Source organism: Callithrix jacchus, chromosome 1 (genome assembly GCF_049354715.1).
Source record: "Callithrix jacchus isolate 240 chromosome 1, calJac240_pri, whole genome shotgun sequence".
Classification (NCBI taxonomy): domain Eukaryota; kingdom Metazoa; phylum Chordata; class Mammalia; order Primates; family Cebidae; genus Callithrix; species Callithrix jacchus.
This window is the reverse complement of record NC_133502.1, coordinates 105,130,159-105,150,274: the sequence shown is the minus strand read 5'-3', so window position 1 is coordinate 105,150,274 and position 20,116 is coordinate 105,130,159. Positions and strand designations below refer to the sequence as shown.

The 20,116-nt window shown below is 38.2% G+C and overlaps 1 protein-coding gene across 2 annotated transcripts in view; it reads right to left on the bottom strand.

Annotated features, from left to right (window-relative positions):
- The window catches only part of GNAQ (G protein subunit alpha q), a 333,551-nt gene that overhangs the window by 93,984 nt on the left and 219,451 nt on the right, over positions 1-20,116 (bottom strand). For both annotated transcript variants that reach the window (XM_054255455.2, XM_002742816.6), the window contains 2 exons: positions 17,766-17,920; positions 390-518 (listed from right to left, as the gene is read on the bottom strand). In XM_054255455.2, coding sequence (XP_054111430.1) covers positions 390-518; positions 17,766-17,920 — 284 coding nt within the window. The remainder of the gene's footprint in view (positions 1-389; positions 519-17,765; positions 17,921-20,116) is intronic.

Sequence of the window (20,116 nt, the reverse complement as noted above, 5' to 3'; positions counted from 1 at the left end):
ACCTCAGCCTCCCAAGCAGCTAGGATTACAGGCGCCTGCCAGCACGCCCGGCTAATTTTTGTAGTTTTGGTAGAGAAGGGGTTTCCCATGTTGGCCTGGCTGGTCTTGAACTCCTGATGCCAGGTAATTCACCCATCTTGGCTTCCCAAAGTGCTGGGATTACAGGCGTGAGCCACCACACCCGGCCTCCAGTACATCTTTCTGTTTCCTCCTTCAGGAATATTTATTTTATTTGTGTAAAATGATAGTAATTGGTATAAAGGCTATCTTGTTTTAAAGTCTACACATGATGTTTTAAAGCCTACACATGATTTCAGTATCTATAGAGTTTACCAAATGTACTCAAGGCATAAAATCTGGGAAATAGGTTTTATGGACTGAGTTACTACCTGAAAATGACACTTTGTAAGTCAAAGGGGTATTCGATGATCCCTGTGGTGGGGACTCGAACTCTAAGCACATCTTGTTGCGTAGGCAGGTAGGCAGGGTCAGCTACACGGTCCAAGTCATTAAGATAGCTAGAGGAGGGAAGACACAATGAGAATGTCAGTGACACCATCACACCAAAACTGTCTACGGAAAGGGAAAGACAAAAATGAGTCCTAACAGAGAAGTAAAAAAGAAAGAAAAATATCAGAAAGTGGTAGAGAAGTCTCTGGAAAAGAAAGATAAAGTCAACCTTCCATTACTGGAAGGTTATCCATCTATGGATTACCTATACACCACAGTTGTCATTTCTTCTCTTATTATCAATTAGAACTCATACTCCTCAGAGGCAGGGAGTGGGAGAAAAAAAGAAAAAGCAATTCAAATAAGTTTCCTATCCTCTACTTGTTTAGCAGGTCTGGATGTCAAAGCAGGAGTTTAAAACAAATAGTTTTTAAGATAATAGAGTTACACATAAGGTCAGAAGAGGTCCCACTCCCCCGCCCACAAGAACATCAAGAGTCTTTTCCTGGAATGAATTTCATTATTCCACTAAGAGAAGACAGCAGGATACAGTGTCCTAAATTCTATCCAGGGCCTAGCCTAAGTCATTCATGATTAATGTGAAGCCATGACATTTCTAGTTATTGCAGTAATAATGTGTCTAAGGTCAGATATTCCCAATGTCTGGAGTTGCCACACCTTAACTTTAAATTTATCTGGTTATATGACACTTGATACTTTTCCCTTCCCTTAAAATTTTTTTTCTCTTGAAATAACTTTAGACTCATAAGGAGTTGCAAAAGTATTACAGAGCATTCCCCTGTACCCTTCACCCAGCTTCCCCTAACAATAACATCTTACATAACCATAGTGCATTATCAAAACTAGGAAAATGACACTGATACAATAGTATTAGCAAAACTACAGACCTTATTAAATTTTATCCATTGTTGCATACTCATATGCATATACTGTATGTATGTATATAGTCATCCCTCAGTATTTGTGGGCAACTGGCACATACCAACATCCCTGGATGCTCAAGTCCTTCATATAAAATGGCACAGTATTTGCAGATAATGTATACATAGTTCTCTCGTATACTTAAATCATCTCTAGGTTACTTACAATGTAAATGCTATGTGAATAGTTGTTTTACTGTAGTATGTAGGGAATAATGACAAGAAAAATCTATACATGTTCAGTAGACACAATATTTTTCTGAATATTTTTGATCCACAGGTGGTTGAGTTCACAAATGCAGAATCCATATATACAGAGCACTGACTGTATTATGGGGGGTATCTAGTTGTATGAAATTTTTTATGTAGAGATTTGTATAATACCACCACAATCAGGACACGGAATTATTCTATCACTACAAAGAAACTGCCTGTGTTATCCCTGGCAGCCAGACATATGTTCTTCATCAATGTAATTTTGCCATCTCAAGAATCTTTTATTCCATTCATGTTTCATTTTCTCAAAGTATAAAAAACAATCCGAAATTCTGAGAATGACATAATTTAATATAATTCAGTGGTATTTTCATGATTTCAAAGAATAACTGTGTTCTCCTTTGTCTTGGAAAGGATGGAGCATACATAGTTTCAAAACACACAACTACTAAGTATATGCACAAAGTAACTAACTTATGAACCAGATTAAAGAAAAGGTGGAACCCTTAATAGAACTGGATCTTCAATTCCTTCATGCCCACAAACAAGAGAAGGTGAGTTCTGAGATATATAATAAGGAATGCTTTGTGCATAACATGTTACAACTGAGCAATAACAAATACTCAGTGGACATGACCTACTGAGGGTAAGGACTCTGTCTTACCAGTCTATTTCTGCCTTAGTACCTGAAAGAATGCCAGGCAAATAGTACTTAATGAATATGTGCTGGATGGATTGATGGATTTCCTATGCTGAGATTTAGTTTTAGAATTATTTAAACAGCATTCTTACAGTGGTATTTCTAAATGAATTATACCCTTACATTTATTTGAAACTGAATGAAAAAAAAAACGTTAAATCTACAAGATTCATGAAATCACAAAGTAGGAGGACTAAATCTGACTTTAACAAAGAAATAAAATTATTGCCTCTTTGGTGGTATGTATCAATTCTTTAAGACAAAAAAGTATCAGCCCAGAAATTCCTCCTGCAAATCAATTAATTAGTATTCCTGGGGCCTGATCCCTGATACATTGATGATTCTCTAGCTGGCAATCAGCTCTCTACTGAGTAACAAGAACTAGCCTGACATTCCAATTACTGTAAAACTGGCTGGAGGACAAATCTAGGGAGCCTGGGAGAATACTGGTGTGAAAGATAGGAAGAAAACCTAAAAATAAACTAGACCCAGAATTTTAGTAAACACCTTGCCATGATCATGGAGTCCTCTGATAAAGAGTTAACAAGTCCATGTTCTGGGAGGTGATCTGTATTTCACTCTACTGATAAACCAGCTCATCACATCATATATAAAAAATCAGATAGCTACTCTGGATGGAGTTTTCTAAATTATCAGCTCCTTTGTTTGAAAAACCTGAATGTACATTTTGAAATCTGTAAGTTGACCATTTATTTAACTACTGTACACAATAACTTATTTCAGAGGAATCAAATAACTTTCAATTTCCACTGGCAACGTTGTTCAGAAACATACTGCCTGATAAACCATCTCTGCTCACTTAATGCCATACACAGAGGTCAGAACAGAGGGCTGCCAATTCTTGTAGTACAGGTTGCTGTGGTGTTCCTATGGTAAAGGGAAATTGTGGTTTTCTGTTTTCTGAAGATGAACCTAACAGATTACTCATTGCCACTCCATACTAAAGCACAGATGAGTGGTTTGCACAGGAGAATTTAAAGAACCAGTACATGAAGTGGGAAATTACCTGTCACACTGCTTGGATAAGATGGAATCAGGGACATGTCTGGAAAACCACTTACAAGAGTTTACAGGCTACCCTAAAAAAACTGTCAGTAGTATCACTCCTAAGTTCAGGGTACTGAGCTCAACATTCATACTTGCAAGAATACTTTTTCCTCTTCATCTTTTCAATGGTAGTATAGATCATAGAGAATGACAACAGCATAACAGCAACTAATTCACATTGAGCACCTGTTGCCTGCCAGGCTCTGTTCTGTGTGTCCACTGCTCAGGTATCATCACAGTTCGCAGCAAAGAAATGGTCATTAAAGATACTCCATAAATTTCTGGTTAACTTGAAAGCAAGCTACAGTTCTTGCTTGCCATTCTTTTTGCTTTGCCTCAGTTGAATGGTAAAGAGAAATGCTCACTTCGCTTGGGGTAAAAGAATTAAATTCACCTAGCTTAACAAAAGAAAAGCTGAGAGGAACTGTATCTAGCTCTGCTAGTTGCAACATACATCACCTAGAGCCAAAAACCAAACCAAAACCCAAAACAAGGCTAAATAATATAATAAATAAATAAATAAAGCCCCCAAATAAACAAAAGACATAAGAACTATTTTCTCCTTGAGTAAAACCTGGGCAACTGAGAAGCTACCCATGACTGAAGATACGTTACAGACAATTTGTGAAGCAGGTAAAATTTATAGACCAAGAACCGCATTTCTGGCTGGGATCAGTGGCTCACACCTGTAAGCCTAGCACTCTGGGAGGGCCAGATCACTTGAGGCCAGGAGTTTGAGACCAGCTGGCCAACATGGCAAAACCCCATCTCTACTAAAAATACAAAAATTAGCTGGGTGTGGTGGTGCATGCCTGTAATCCCAGCTACTTGGGAAGCTGAGGCAGAAGAATCGCTTGAACCCGGAGGCAGAGGTTGCAATGAACCACGAGTGCGCCACTGCATTCCAGACTGGGCAACAGAGTCTCTGTCTCAAAAATCAAAACAAAACAAAAACCTGCATTTTTCATTGCCAACAAGGGGCCAAAGAGGTGCTGCCCACATAATCCCCAATCCCATGCACTCCCCTCACTCTGGGCTCACAGGACTCAAAGAGGAAGGACTGACAGCACTATCTGTATTTCACATTTGCTAGGGAAAAAAGCTACTCTGTTCCCCTAAAAATGGAGTTCTAGCACGGTAAGACTAGAACATCTTCATTTGTTGGTCCTCCTCACATACTGAGAAAAAAGAAATGATCTCTTAACTAAATTGTACTTTCCATTGAGGCATTTTCCATTCTGGAAAAAAAAAAATTGGTGGAATATGGAGGATAGCTTCATGCTGGATTATTCCATTCATTCAACGTTTAAAAAAAAACACACTGAGATCTGAACAAATTTATATTGTACAGTAAATTCAGAAAGTTAATTATAGCCATAATTTGTTTTGTAGGAATGATTCTGAGTGGCTGTTGAGGTCATTCTCAAGGGTGTTGCCACAGTGACAGGCACAGGTACATTTCCAAGGCAATGTATGTGTAACAACTGTCTGGCAGTGACTCTCTCTAATGTCAGGGAAAGGAAGCTCCCATGGTTTACATAAGGCTTTTTAAGTATCTAGGAGACAAGCCATTCATGTTAGAAAATGGGAGATTTAGCTGCTTAAACCTGCCTTACTCCAATCCCTCCATGGGGATTTAATGACTTTTCACTGTGCTGAGACATTATAAATTATTAATATATAATTTGATTTTAAAAAAGAAACCCTGAGCTCAATATTATTCCTCATGCTTGCCCCGTTAGCTATGGCCCACTCTCGGTGGTCAGGGCCAACAACTGCCTTCAACCACGGCTATATCAACAATAGTGAGCCATGGGCCTGGAGCAAGCAGGTGCTCAGCATGGACCAAAATTAAAATTATTTTATGGAAGGTGCTGTAGTGGTTAGAAAGGCAAAAATACAGGAGAGGGGTGGTTGTTAGCTATCCATCCTTACGCAATTACTTCTCTCAGCTGCTACTGGCCTGCATCATATAATAACCAAGTTCTGAATTAAAATGTCTCTGACAAATTAAAGACAACACAGAAAGAAAAGGCATTATTTGTTTAACTTCATTTAGTAGGTTTGCTTCCCGCTATTCTTTAGGTCCCGGCTAGAGAAGGATAAAATTTTTATGTCCATTATTATACCTGTTTCAAGCTTTCAGGCCGTAACATTCTAATACAGTGAAAACTGAGGAGGTAGGATCTTATCAACAAGACATTTCTGACATAATCTTCTTGAAGAGAAAAATAGGTTTTTGATGGTTTTCAATGAAAAGTGAGGAAACAAAGACACTTGTGTAGTAATATTTCAATGATTCCTTTCTGACCATAAGCAAAATGCAGAGTCATCTGGAATTAAACAACACATTTTGGCCATGACATTATGATAGATGCTACAGATAGGAAGATTCATTGGATATGATCCTTACCTGCAAGGAGTTTATCAACTTGTGGGGAAACAAGGGTTACATAAAAACAAGAATGGTGAGATTTATAGAGAGGAAATGAACCTTTGTATATTTTGGATACAGTCACTTTCTGGGAACCTGTTCAAACAATCTCTAGTCCTTGGTGATAATCCTCAAAACATTCTTCTGTGTAGTATGACTGCATTGCATGAAAGACTTAAGGAAGTCTCTTAACTAAATTGTACTTTCCATTGAAGCATTAGTTTACACCTTGTAACAGACAAATTCTTTACACATTGAACTTCCGGATAATCTCTGGCTGAAGAAAAATAAATTCAGAAAAAGGACATAATCCACTACTTTAAATGATTAAAACATATAACAGAAGCTTCAACTTCACTAAAATAATATGCCCAAATTAAATTATATATAACACTTTCTCTTGAATATGTTTTAAAAAGAGATTCCAATTGTTCTTTAATTTTGACAATATTTAATCAATAAGAGTTTTGAGTTGACCTTCAAATTAATTTATGCTCCCATTTGACATGAATGAAAACTGATTTTTAAAAGTCTCTTTTTAAGATTAAAAAGAACCCTCCTCCCACCTATGTCTGGAAGACTAACTGAAATCTAAACCAAGCACAGTATAGAAATTAAAAATTCAAATGCTTTGTTTTCTCTTAAATGAAGGAAACAAAGAATTAAAATATAGAGATATGAGTTAACAGGTTAAACATATCACATTATAGCTAGAGTTAATAAATTTTATAAGCCAGGTGTGGGGGCATGTGCCTCTAGTCCCAGCTACTTGGAAGGCTGTGAGGCAAAGAGATCGCTTGAACCCAGGAGTTCGAGGCTATAACCACTGCACTCCAGCTTGGGCAACATAATAAGACCCTGACTCTATAAATATATACATATTGAAGTTAGAGGCATACAACCCTCAGCAATTACTCCAAAAGGCAAAAAGTACCTGTGGGTAGTTAAGCAGGAACAGAAATCTCTGAAATTTCATGCAAATCCAACCAGACGTAATAAGATAAATGAAACAGCACCTTGGGGCATTTGCGGTAGCATGACACAGGGTGTGTGTTGGAGGTTGGGGAGCTTTTTAACCCCTGTGTAAGGACCTCCCATGGAGAGGCTGCATTTATAACAAATTTGCAGTTCAAGTCAAATACTAAGATGAAGTTATGGCACAGAAAATGATTCTGGGTAGGTCTTCACATTTTTAATTATTGAAAAGAAGGTTAGAAAAATGAGGTCGACTTCATTTAAAAAAATTAAGAAGACCTCATTGTGAGAGGAACAGTCTTTGGGGAGTTGAAAGCTAGATCATGCCATGAGATGGTATCTGACACTGTCAAAAGCACTAGAAGCTAAAGAGAAATCAGAAACACACGGTTATTGTGCAGTTGCTGTATGACCACAAGGTTCAAAGGAAAAGAGTGAAAAAAAAATTGTAAAGTGACCTGCAAAAACAAATGGGGAAGTAACAGTTCTGCGAAACTGCTATCCTGAGGGGAGAGTCAAGGAGAGGTTTTGGTAGCATGACCTACTCTAGTACTCTAGTCCCCTCCTCATCTGGAAAATTCTGTGGCTGACAGGAGCCTGGCTGGTCATCTGGTTAGCAGCACAAGATTGCTCACTCCACAAACACTTCCGTCTCCTAAAAAGCTCACTTTGCAGAAAGCAAATCAATTTTCCTTTCTTCTTTTCAATACCTGGCATACATGCTAGATTTCAAGGATAAACAGCATTTATTAACAAGTATTTTGTTCATAAGAAGTTTGCTTTTTTTTTTTTTTTTTTGAGATGGAGTCTCGCTCTGTCACCCAAGCTGGAGTGCAGTGGCACGATCTTAGCTCACTGCCACCTTTGCCTCCCAAGTTCAAGTGATTCTCTTGCTTCAGCCTCCTGAGTAGCTGGGATTACAGGTGTGTGCCACCACACCTGGCTAATTTTTCTATTTTTAGTAGAGACGGGGTTTCACTATATTGGTCAGGCTGGTCTCGAACTCCTGACCTTGTGATCTGTCTGCCTCAGCCTCCCAAAGTGCTGGGACTACAGGCGTGAGCCACTGCGCCCATCCAAGTTTACTTTGAATACAAAGTTGCAGGTTCTAAACTCAGTGGTAGCAGGTAGGTTATAATCCTACTGTTTACAAAAGCTGTTCAAGGGAGACCATTCTGGAGGATAAAAGAGAAGGCTTCAGGATTATGCATTTCAATTTCCCTCAAGCAATGAACTAATCCAATCTAGAAAAATAAGATTTTTAAAACTAAATTAAATATCTCCTAAAAAAATTCTATCACTGTATTTGGTAGTTTCATTATCTTATGAATCTGAATGTCTGATGTAAAGAGAACACTGGTGTCAAATGGGGAAAGCGCCAGGCAACTAAGTATCTGCCAGGCAGGTGCCAGTGCCAGGGCTGGGCTGACAGCAACAGATTCTCAGGTGTAGTGCTCAAAAAAATAAATCAACTTTGTAATTGTAAATGAAAACAAAACAATAGGAATGAGAGAGAAAGAGAGAAAATAAAGAAGAAAGGAGGTCTTTTTCAATTTCCCTATTTGGCTTTGTTAACTTATTCAACTTTTATATATGATAGTTTTCAAAGCTGTTCATTAATTTTGACCCAGTTCTACAACATATCAAGAAACAGCTGAAGATTACTTTTTAATTCTGGTCTGCCTGTCTTAAAATTGGATGGTGATGCTTAATTCAGTTAACTCACACATATTTATTGGGAATCTGTTACACATCAAATTCCAATGCGGTGTGTTGAGTGGAGGGAGATTGGCACAGAGAACTGGTACAAAATATGTTAAAATACATTCTTTGCCTTTAGGGATCTCAGGTTACCTGTGAAGCAAAGAGAGCACCGATGAATCAATTAAGAAACAATTAAGTGCCAAACTGTGAGCTGCTAATGATGAATGCAATAAGAAGGGAGAGATGATTATGAACTGTAGTCACCGGAGAATAGTGTGCAGTAGAGATGGGGGATGGGTTACTCTGTGCAGACAGAATGGGATTTGAACAGGCAGAAAAGGAGAGACAAGAGATGAGAAAAAATTAGGAAAGACACAGAATTCCCTTTTTCTTCTATCACTCATTCATTCAACAACTTTTACAGAAAGTCTACAATAAGCTAGGCACTATGCTTAGGCCGGGTGTGAACTACAAAGAAAAAAAGCACAAATCCTGTCCTCAAGGAGATTACAGTCTGGCAATGAAGATAAATGTGTTATAAATAACCATACTATAATGCAGATGTAATGTGGGTCAAAAGCAAGGTTCCAGTGACTGCAGCCAAGAGTCAGCCATGAGCAATAGGTCATGCTGATTTAAGTGAGTCTCCCATGGTCATGTCAGTTATGTCATCTTAATTTGGATACTGGTTCTGTGAGATTAGAACTTTTACTTTGACAAGGATGATCAGGTCTGGAGAGCTGGTCATGTTAGAGCTGGTCATGCTAATCTGAGTTAAAGTAAACTAATCATCAATCAAAATTCAAATCATTCCTGTAATTCCAGCACTTTAGGAGGCCGAGGCAGGTGGATCACAAGGTCAGGAGTTCGAAACCAGCCTGACCAACATGGTGAAACCCTGTCTCTACTAAAAATACAAAAATTAGCAAGGCGTGGTTGTGTGTGCCTGTAATCCCCACTACTCAGGAGGCTGAGGCAGGAGAATCACTTGAACAATTCATTATTTTAAACTGAAAAAGACTTTAACCTGATGATGAGCAAGAATATCAGAGTCAAAAAGGCTTCTTGGGAGGTAGGGAGTCTAAAAGGATGCTGAATGATCTTACAGGTTACATGAAGACGGCAAGATTCTTTGGCTTCCCCATGACTGGAGATGGGGTAGGGTTGTCTTCTAGTCATGTGCATGTTCTATTAGTCCTCTTAAAAAGCCTGTCACTCCTGTCTCTGCTTCAATTGATTGCTAAATCCTATGAAACTCTCTTAATCAGCTGCAACATACCACCATACCATACCAGACACTACGAGTCAAGCACACATGACACATAATCATTGCACTCAGAAGCCAAATCAACTCCATGAACATTTCTGGTCATTCATGCCATGTTTAGTGCTAGACATTTTTTGTCTGGCATTTAGTGGTACTTCCAGGAAATGCGATGTAGAGCTTTCTGTTGCTCACTTCCTATCAATCGTTTTATTGTGCAAAGCAGTATTTCTGAAAGACTACTTGAAATAATGCAGGCCATCGCTTCACTCAGTACTCTAAAAGTTATCTCTGGGTTAATTCAGAGCATCAGAGTCTTAAACTAGGTTTTATCTAAATGGCATAAGCAGAATAATACTGCTTTTTAGTATTCATTCTTCACCTCTAAGAGGGGTTTGAGAGAGAGAGAGAGAGAGAGAGAGAGAGAGAGAGAGAGAGAGAGAGTTTGTGTGTGTGTGTGTGTGTGAGAGAGAGAAAGAGAGAGAGAGAGAATCAGATAGTAAATATAAACATTTTAGGACTTTTGGACCATATGATCTCTGTTACAACTATCTGACTCTCCCGCTGGGTGCAAAGCAGCTATAGACAATACATAAACAAATGAGCATAGCCATGTTCCAACCAAACTTTATTTATAAAAATAGGCGCAGCAGGCCAAATTTGGCCTGCAGGTTTGCTAATCCCTGTTCTACAGTAATAAGCTTTAGCTAGGCACATCATCATCCTGAGTAGACTGTGGAAATGCCTACAAAGAAAAGGCCAAACTACTAAAAGTCCAAACAAATGTCCTGCTAAAATGTGAGCAAACAGCACACTGACTGTCCCAAATGCATAGTGAAACGAATGATAAACTGGGGCTAATCCCAGCCTTTTTCCCCTGTTCCTTCTCTGTGATGAAGGTTATAATAGAGTATAGCATATCTTAGCCTTATCTTTTCATCTCTAAGAGCATTCTGAAAAGGGAATAATAAAGACCACATCTTAGAATCATCAGTTTCACTGAGAAAGACAAATGCAGAGGGTTTGTTGTTTTACCAAAGATTGGAAAATGTGGCCCACTAGGTAACAAAACACAAAGAGAATTAAATGTCATTCAAGTGAAAAGAATGACACTTTGTGTTATTATTGTCACTCTAAAAACCAGCAAACATATGCAAGAACAATGCCCTCTTCCGAGCTAGTTAAGATGGCATTTTTAGTAATTTAATCATGTAGAGAATAATTTCTCTGTTCATTACATTTCCAGGTAAATTTTAAGGTGCCAGGTTTTCATTTGACTACATAGGATAATGACTTCTCAGATAAGAGGAGTCTACTGCAACAGAATCAAAGGACTTCAGAATTTAGGAGGAGTACTGAAGGATTATATACCACATGTAATTCTTGTCTGAGGAAAGTGAGGCTTAGTCAATGCCTCCAAGGTAGTGAGTAGCAGACGGAATTCCAGCAGGACTTCCACCTAATATTCATACCATACAATGGTCTTATCTGCCTTAAAAAGCCTAGAGTAGGCTTAAATATTTTTCAAAAAACTATCAGAGGAAAGTGAAGATGGCTACAACGGCCAAACCAATATACACTGGAGTACAAGTGTTTGACTCATCAGTCAGCAACTTTCTAGCAAGGTACTTCTGCTTCAAGAAGGACTGGCCCTAAGTCAGGTGGATGTGTTACCCTAACTTTGAAATGCCTTTTGTTAAATTCAAGTGGCACATAATATATTGGCGCAAGAAGATAATTGATCATAATAAAAAAATGTAAGCCTGAGTTTAGAAGGAAATTCCAATGTTGACTTATGCCAAAAAGCCTATTTATTCATGTTCTTTATGGGCTCCAGATCATGTGGAAATTTCAAGAAGGTGTCTGATCTACCAAACTCCCTGGAAGGGAATTCAGTAAAGCAAGATTAGAAATTATTTTGTCTCTTAAGGCAAACACAGCTAGAGTAAACTAGCCAAAGCCTGCATATGAGGCCTTTTCTCACTATACACCAATGCAATTGAGACTTGTGTCCTCTGGCTAATGTCAGGGAGCTTTTGGTACTGTAGGCAGTGAACTCACAGAGTATACTGGTGTCTCAGTATACTGAAGCAGGTGGTGAAATCTAGAGGGGAAAAAAGGGAACCTACAACCATCTGTTTATTGTGCTCTTTAATCATTTTCAGAGACTTCAGGTTTTTTTTTTTATCAATAATGAAAAAGTTAACAAATGTATCTACAAGAATCCCTAGGATCTTAGAATGCTTTTTATTCTTTCACTAAATAGAATTGGACGAATTCACCAAATTAAAGCCAATTATCTATTATCTGTAATTTCCCATCGCCTTGTTTTTATCATCACTGCTTGTCCTTTGAGTCATCTGATTGCTTACTATGATAGGTAAGTTGGCTAATCAAAGTAGAAGGGAAGCTCAAATCATTTTATTGTGTCCTTCTTACTGGTTCTGGTAAAAAGCAATTGGCTGGAGTGTCGGGAGAGAGGTTGAGAGATAAAGACTGTAGGTTAAAACAAAGAAATAACATTCCTGAATTATCTGTGGCTCAGAACATCTTCCATGTTAATATGGTTAACTGCTGCTTAGCTAAACATGACTAAACCTGTTGGGTTTGTTTTCCAGTCAATTTTATATAATTTTGCTTCTTGACTTTATAAATGTGAGACTAACTGTAGACAATATTGATAAAGATCAATAATTTGTTCTTTATGGTAAGTGATAAACCATCAAATCATAGGTATTATCTACTAATTCATCTACCTACCTATCCATCCATCTATCTTATCTAGAAACTGTCAATCACCTCTCTCCCAACCATCCATCCATCCTGTGTACGGTTTTATTTCAGTGGTTAAAAGCTTGGGCTCTGGAATAAGAAAATTTGAATTCAACTCCTATTCCATTCACTTACTAAGTATGTGACCTTGAACAAATTATTCAGTCTGAATCCTAGTTTTTTCTTCTTTTAGATGGCCATGCTAAGAACGATCTACCATTGTAGGAGGCTTTGAGGATGAAATGAGATAACACGTGTAAATGACTAAGCACAGAATCTAACATACAGTAAACGTTCAGTAAATGGCAGCTATTATTGTCTTTGATAATAAGGCTTTTGAGATCCCAGACCTTCAACAACAGCAGGAAAAAAGACTAGAATGCCTTCAGTTCTGAAGCTTCATAGTTCATCTATAACAGCCAGAGAGAGAGATGGCTCCTATACCATGGTCACTGAAATAGTAGAAATTATCCATCTATTATTTCACGAAACAATCACTTGTGAAAGTCAAACATGAGCACTGCTGTCAGGCACTGAGGGTAGAGGAGAGAGGCACTTTAGTAAATGTCATGACGGAAATAAAAGGGATATACACAGTGTTAAGATAGATGACATAGTGATTTACTGTCACTGGTGCTGGGCAAGGCTTTCAGAAAGGGTGACTCTTGATTTGGGTCTTAATGGATGAACAGGAGTTCATCAAAGAGAAAAGATGACAGGCACGCTTGGCCTCTGCTCACAGTATTCTTTGTAAGTCGTTTGCACTGAATCTCACAACCAGCAGAGTTGTGAAAAGAAATGCAACTATGCAAGTGTGTGTGGCAGGGAGATTCTCCTACTACCAGAGATTTAGATGTTATGTATCCCCTAAATCTATAGTAAAGTCCTGCCACTAGACACAGGCAGCACCAAAAGAACTTGGTCCTAAGTTCAGAAATATTTCTGTAAGGTGGTGCTAATGAATAAGAAAGTAGGTCCAGAATAACAATGAAGTATGTTTTGATTATAAAGATAGGAACAACAACATAGAAACCCTATATGAAGAAAAGGAGGTCAGATGACATACTGAAGATGTACTAGGGGAATGTACACAAAAAAGTCAGAAAGGAAAAGGGATAACAATTATCACAACACAGAGAAAGGAATTATTCTAAGTTATCTGTGAACATGATTTAGTACTGGGAATTAATGATGCCCAATATATGGGACCTTCATCTTTGCCAATTCCTGGAGCATCTGTTGAGACTACACTGGAGAAACATGTGGAACACAGAGGCAAATGAGTGACTCTACAACACCACAGGTTTTATTTCTGTTGAGAGGTTTACCTGGTTAAGGAAAATGTAAAATGCCCACTACTAAGATGGGAAAGAATAAAGTAACTAACACTCAGGCCTCCTGGCACAGTGGGAATAAGGCAAGCCAGGCAGGCTGCTTGGGCACTGATGGGTAGAGAATACCAAAACATCCCTGGAGGAGACCTGAAATGTGGGTCCATTTAACTCTGGTTTATATAAACAACCTCTTACATAACTGGCAGGAATAAATTGATTCTACTCCCCTTTAAGTAAACAGAGTACTCTACAGAAAATGAAGGAAACAGACCTTCTCGCCTTGGTTTCACTTAGCGAAGGTGACCAAACATCCCTGCCTGTCCTGGAGAGTTCAGTTTAAGCCTTCTGTTTCATTGTAATTATCAAGACAACCTCCTCTTTCTCAACATGTCCTCGTTCGAATGATTAATCAAATAGCACCAGCTGAAGAGATAAAAATCTTCTATGCAGAAGACTGTCAATATAAACTAACTGATAAAACAAAAATAATTATTTTACAAATTCTAATGGAATTCTTAATTCTGGCAATTATTATCAGTTGGAAATAAAAGCATCAGATGAAGAGCTGATGAAGAACTAGAGATTGCTCAGTGACAAACTAACATGACAAGAGACAAGAAAAATATACCTTTATAATGGAGGGTGCCACTACCTTAACAGTGCAGTAAATCTTAACTTCATCCATCATGGGTAAACAAGTGTACAACATCACTTATAATACAGTCTAGTCACAATTTTTAACTTGAATCTAACAAAGACTTTAAATATAACTTTTAGTTTATAGAAAATCCATGAGATACAGGAGCAAACTAAATCAGACCATGAGAAGCAATCAGGCAAATCTAGGCCAATCTCTTGAAGATGCCAGTAAAATCCAAAATGGGTCTCTACTAGATTAAAAGAACTTTAGGGGATATAACAACCAGATGTAATGTGAAGTCCTGAAATCAACTACTTCTACAGGACATTCTGGAAGAATGTGGGAAACCTGAATATGAACTGGGTATAGAATGATAAAATAAACTTAATTAATTTTAGGTATAATACTGTATTAATTATTAGGTAAGAAAATGTCCTACTTTTTTTAAAAGAGATGTATACTGATATGTATAAGGATATAAGTACATGTTGTTAGAATTCACTTTATTACTTCAGCATAAAGTATGGTTAAAAAAGATTTAGGTTATGTATATCCACATATATATATTTTTATTTTTTATTTCTTTTTTGGAGATGGAATCTTGCTCTGTCACCCAGGCTAGAGTGCAGTGGTGTGATCGATCTCAATCTCAGCTCACTGCAACCTCCGCCTCCTGGGTTCAAGCAATTCTCCCGTCTCAGCCTCCCGAGTACCTGGGACTACAGGCCCACACCACCACGCCTCGCTACTTTTTTTGTATTTTTAGTAGAGATGGGGTTTCACCATATTAGTCAGGCTGGTCTCAAACTCCTGACCTCAGGTGACCTACCCACATTGGCCTCCCAAAGTGCTGGGATTACAGGTATAAGCCACCATGCCTGGCCCAGATATATATTATTTAGAAAATCAATTTCTCCACATTCCCACTAGGGGAATGTAGAACTATTTAAAGAATAATCATTTGAAGGAGTTTAGATCAGCCTGTGCCAGATGGCCCCACATTTTGGTCTTGCTCTATCATAAGGAATGTGCTCTGTTTCTACGGTAGACTAAGCCTGCACTGACAGAATTCTAACATAGCAGCTTTTCCCAGGATCACAGCACTGACAGGTCTGGAGAAACTCTCTAGGAGAGCTCTTGCCCCAGTCAAGAATTGGATGGCAGCATCCAACTGTCATACTAACTAATGGGTTCGTGTCTAGAAATCCACAAATCTAAACTGAGGATATATCATCAGAGGTGTGATGAAGTCTTGTCTCAAGAACACATCCATAGTCCAATACAGGTGCCATTAGTGCAAAGAGGACTCTCTCGGAGGGTCTATCCCAGGAGGAGGAGGCAAATCCTAAGGCGGTGACATAACCCTAGTAAGCACATAATTACTAGATACTGGGGGGCTCTGACTGCCTGACTGCCCAGTAGCAGGACTCTCTGTAGGGAGAACAGTTACAGATGACAGGTAAGGAATAGAATAGGTAGGGAGGGGAAGAGATAAGAAAGACAAACTAAAAGTGAAAAGATAGAGGTTAAAAGAAAAATGATGCAAGGTGAAGAATTTATCAGTAAATGTAACTTTATAAGGGAGGATGCATTAGTTTTAAAGGCGAGGGCAAGACATCACAGTAGCAAAATGAGAAGCAGAGAGGAGTTAAGAGAGAGCCAGAGAGATTCAAAGCTTAGGGTGGAGGATAAATAAGCAGACAGGAGAGACACAATGAATGGGAACAGGGAATGATGGATGAGACACAGCAGCAACATGGGGAGATAGATGGAATTTGAAATGGCAAAAGAAACAGAAGGACGGAGGGAGCAGGAGTAAAAAAAGACAGCTGGTCAAAGGTTGAGGGGGCAGGATTTAGAACAGGCAAGAGATGAATGCATCTTTTTAAACTGTACACACAGAAACTTACATAGTAGGAGACGAGGAGGAAGGAACAAAAGGAAGAAGGACAGAGGGAGGGAGAATGGCAGAACAGAAGGCAGACAGAAATGACAAGTACTATATGAAGGGGTATAAGAAGGATGAAAAAAGGAGGAATGAAGAAAGCACATGTTTCAGAGGCACACAAGGGAGTTAATGCTAGTTAAAATATTAAATATGACAGAGATGGTGCTCATGAGCACTGTGTCACATTTCAGAATGGCATAATTCAAATTTACCATAAGAATACAAGAAATAGTTTTATCATGCAACATTTATGTGGCTGATATGAATCATATCTTTTACAAATGCCTGGAATTAGAGTAAAAAGCATGATAATTTTACTGAAAAAACAGAGTCACATAGCTCTTGGATCTTCCATGCACTTCTGAGTGATGTCAATCAGCCCATCATGGCCTCTTATTTTTTCCAAGGGCCAGCTCTCATCCAGTAGATCATTTTATCATATGAACTGGCATAAGGCTGCTGATTATTTTCTACCCATTCTTCTGTCTGCCCAGAACCAAAACAAGAGGCAGATGCTGTATTAATATGACTAATGGAGACAGAAACCTAGCTAAAAATTACAAAAAGAAAACTCACTACGTATGCACCTGGTTATCTAGATTGCTGACTATATTGATCACATTAATCTGATGACTGCCAAATCTTTCTTTCTGTTAAATGAGATTTATTCTAGAGAAGTAACAGATTTCTAGGCTGCAAATCTTTCCCAGGACACTTGAGTTTGACTGACAGCTCATAAAATAATTCTGGAATGTATGCAAAATTAGACTCACACGCAATTTTCATGAAAAGGAAGACCTATCCATCAAAATAATAGTGGCTCTCAGAAAGCAGTTAAGGTTGATGGGTCTAAAAACTGGAAACCAGGAAGTCTGATGTTTTAAGAAGCCATAATCAAACATATTTTTGTTTGCAGTTTCTAACATGTGTAGGTGTTTTCTAGCACATAAATAAGATCGGATTTTATATCAAAAATTATTATTACAAGATCCCAAGTAACAATGGCATTTGTGAGAATTATTAGTTTGCAATTTTGGGGGAGGAGACAGGTTTGTGAAATCAGATTCCTAGAATCTTCAGTTTGTTTTTCAAACAGACAACAGTAAAAGAAATATTCTCCCTGACTCATGATACCAGTTCCTTATAATCTAATCTAGATTTATGAATTGGCCTAAGTTCATTATCTGTACTCCCTAACTTTTGAAGTTTGAATCATATATGACATATACAGGACAGAATGAAGAAGTTATGATATTCGCAAAACCTCCAAATGGAAGTAAAGAAAAAAAATCCACAGGGCCTCCTGGAAGGATACTCACTATTTGGTAGAGTCAGATAACTGATATTCTCGTCGTCTGTCATAGCATTCCTGGATTCCAGGATCATTCCATAAACTCTTTATTGCATCTACATATGGATTCTCAAAAGCAGATACCTTCTCCACATCAACTTCTCGAACTAATTGGGCATGAGCCTGTTTAAATTTAAAAAAAAAAAAGGCAGTTTTAATACTCTATTACTTTCCAAATTATCTTTGGTTTGCATATTACATTGCACACAATCCAGGTAACATCTTCCTTCATATACTGGTCCTTAAACTGGTTTACAATAAAGTCATGTTTCATATTTTTTGTTTTTCTTAGAGAGAACTCAGTCCCAAATCTTTTGCTCTAGAGTAAACCTTGAGGCTATTTAGAATTGATTACAGGAAACTAGAGGAAGTGTTGTACTCAGCTCTCCCATCATAACAATGAGAATGTTATGCTTACATATACCACTATTTTTAGGTATTATCATAATCCTAAAATAATATTATTAAAAGAAAAGGAGGCAGAAGTAATTATCCCCTCTGTTTATAGTTTAGTATAATAAAACATATAATATAGCCAGCTTATGGGTGTTGTATGTCTAAGCAGAAACTCAATCAGATTAGCTTCTCTAGTTCGCTTTTAGGAGAGGCTGTAAAACCACTAGAAGAACAATTAATATTAATAATTTAATCTGGACAACAATGATAATTTCCCCTCCACTCTCATGCACCCAAACTTCCAAAATATTTTTTATCTGCCTTATCTACATTATCAGATTGAGTACCCCCTATTTAATTTTCTAACAATGTAAAAGAACTTGGTTATATTCATTTAGCAGGAAAAAGATAAAGAAATTAAGATTGTTTTTCAGTAAGTTTGCAACGAAAATATTTTATAGTCAACCCTCAAATTAGCCAGAATACACCACTGCCTAACAATCCCAATCAAACTAGGATTTATTGAATGCACTATATATACACAAAGCATACATATATAAACATGCAACCAAGCACAAATAACTAATGTTGGACACTGGAAGCAGATGGCTGACAATTATTGAAACAGTCCTGATTTTGTACAGAAATATAAACTTTGAAACAAGGTTAGTGAATGGCTATCGTGATGACATCATGGCCAAACTATTCATTTCACAGAGTATTAAGCATATAGAATTTTAATAAATGTAATCCATGTTAGGCCCTGTCTGGTTCCCAATCTCTACCTTCCTTCTCTTCTTTTGTGTGGGAAGGGCCCTAGACTAATCTTGACTTAAGGTTTTAGGAAGCTCAATACAGTAAGACTGAAAATATCACCTTTCTTATTTGCTGTGTTCTGACTGTGACAATCAGATCTAGTAACTGAGAAGCCCCAGCTCTAGCTGGTATTCTGATTTTGGAAAATATAAGTCCCTGTAGCTGCTTTCTGTTCTGAGTCCCTGTGTAGGCAATCTGCAGTGCTACTCCACCCACGACTGTAGCAGCTTGTAGTCCTATTCCTTAACCCCATGCCAGGTGGGGCCCACCTCAATCATCATTCCCTTTGAGACTTGCCCTTTGAAAACAGAACATAACTGGCTCCTCAATGAATCCCCATTGCTGTGCTCTGTCTCTCAGGAGCATCCATTACGCCATGCTGAACCTCCCAGATCCCCAGGGTCAGTACTGGCCCCATCTGCTCCAAGCACATGGGGCTTCCTCCACTCTGCTCAACCTCTGCGGGTATGTCTAATGTCAAGTTTCCACCCTTCCCTTTTGGCCTTTACTCATTGTATATGAACAAGTTCTCTCTTTCTATCCTGAGATACGACAATGATCACCCTTGATCTAATCCTAAATTAGATTCCCATGGTTGCATCTATACTCCAGGGTTCTCCTGAGGATCCTGTGAATCTTGGGGAGGTAAGTAGGGGAGGTATGGGGATATATGCAGGGTGGTCTCCTGCTGGATTGAGTCTAAAGTCAAGGTTTTGAATCTGACTCTGCTGCTTCTTGTGTGCAGCACACAGAGAAATACATGCCCTAATTAAAGAGGGCAGCTGCTACTTAGCTCCAAAGAAGTTTTGCCATTGGAAATGTAGGCTCATTTGACCAGATCCTCCAATTTTTTTTCAAGGAAAGCAAAAAAATCTAGATTTTTCTTTAAAATATCTCAAGTTTTGAATCTTGGCAACCCTATAAAAGACAAAATATATCTTTTGCCTGAAATGAACTGCAGGGCCACTCATTTACAACATTTATTCTAAAAGATTCTTCTTCTTTTGTTCCTCTAAAAAGCTTGGCCAAGCACTATGTTCCTAAAGAGCCCCTGGAAAGTGGTAGGTGGGCACCAGTTAACACATGCTAATGAATGAATAATTTTCC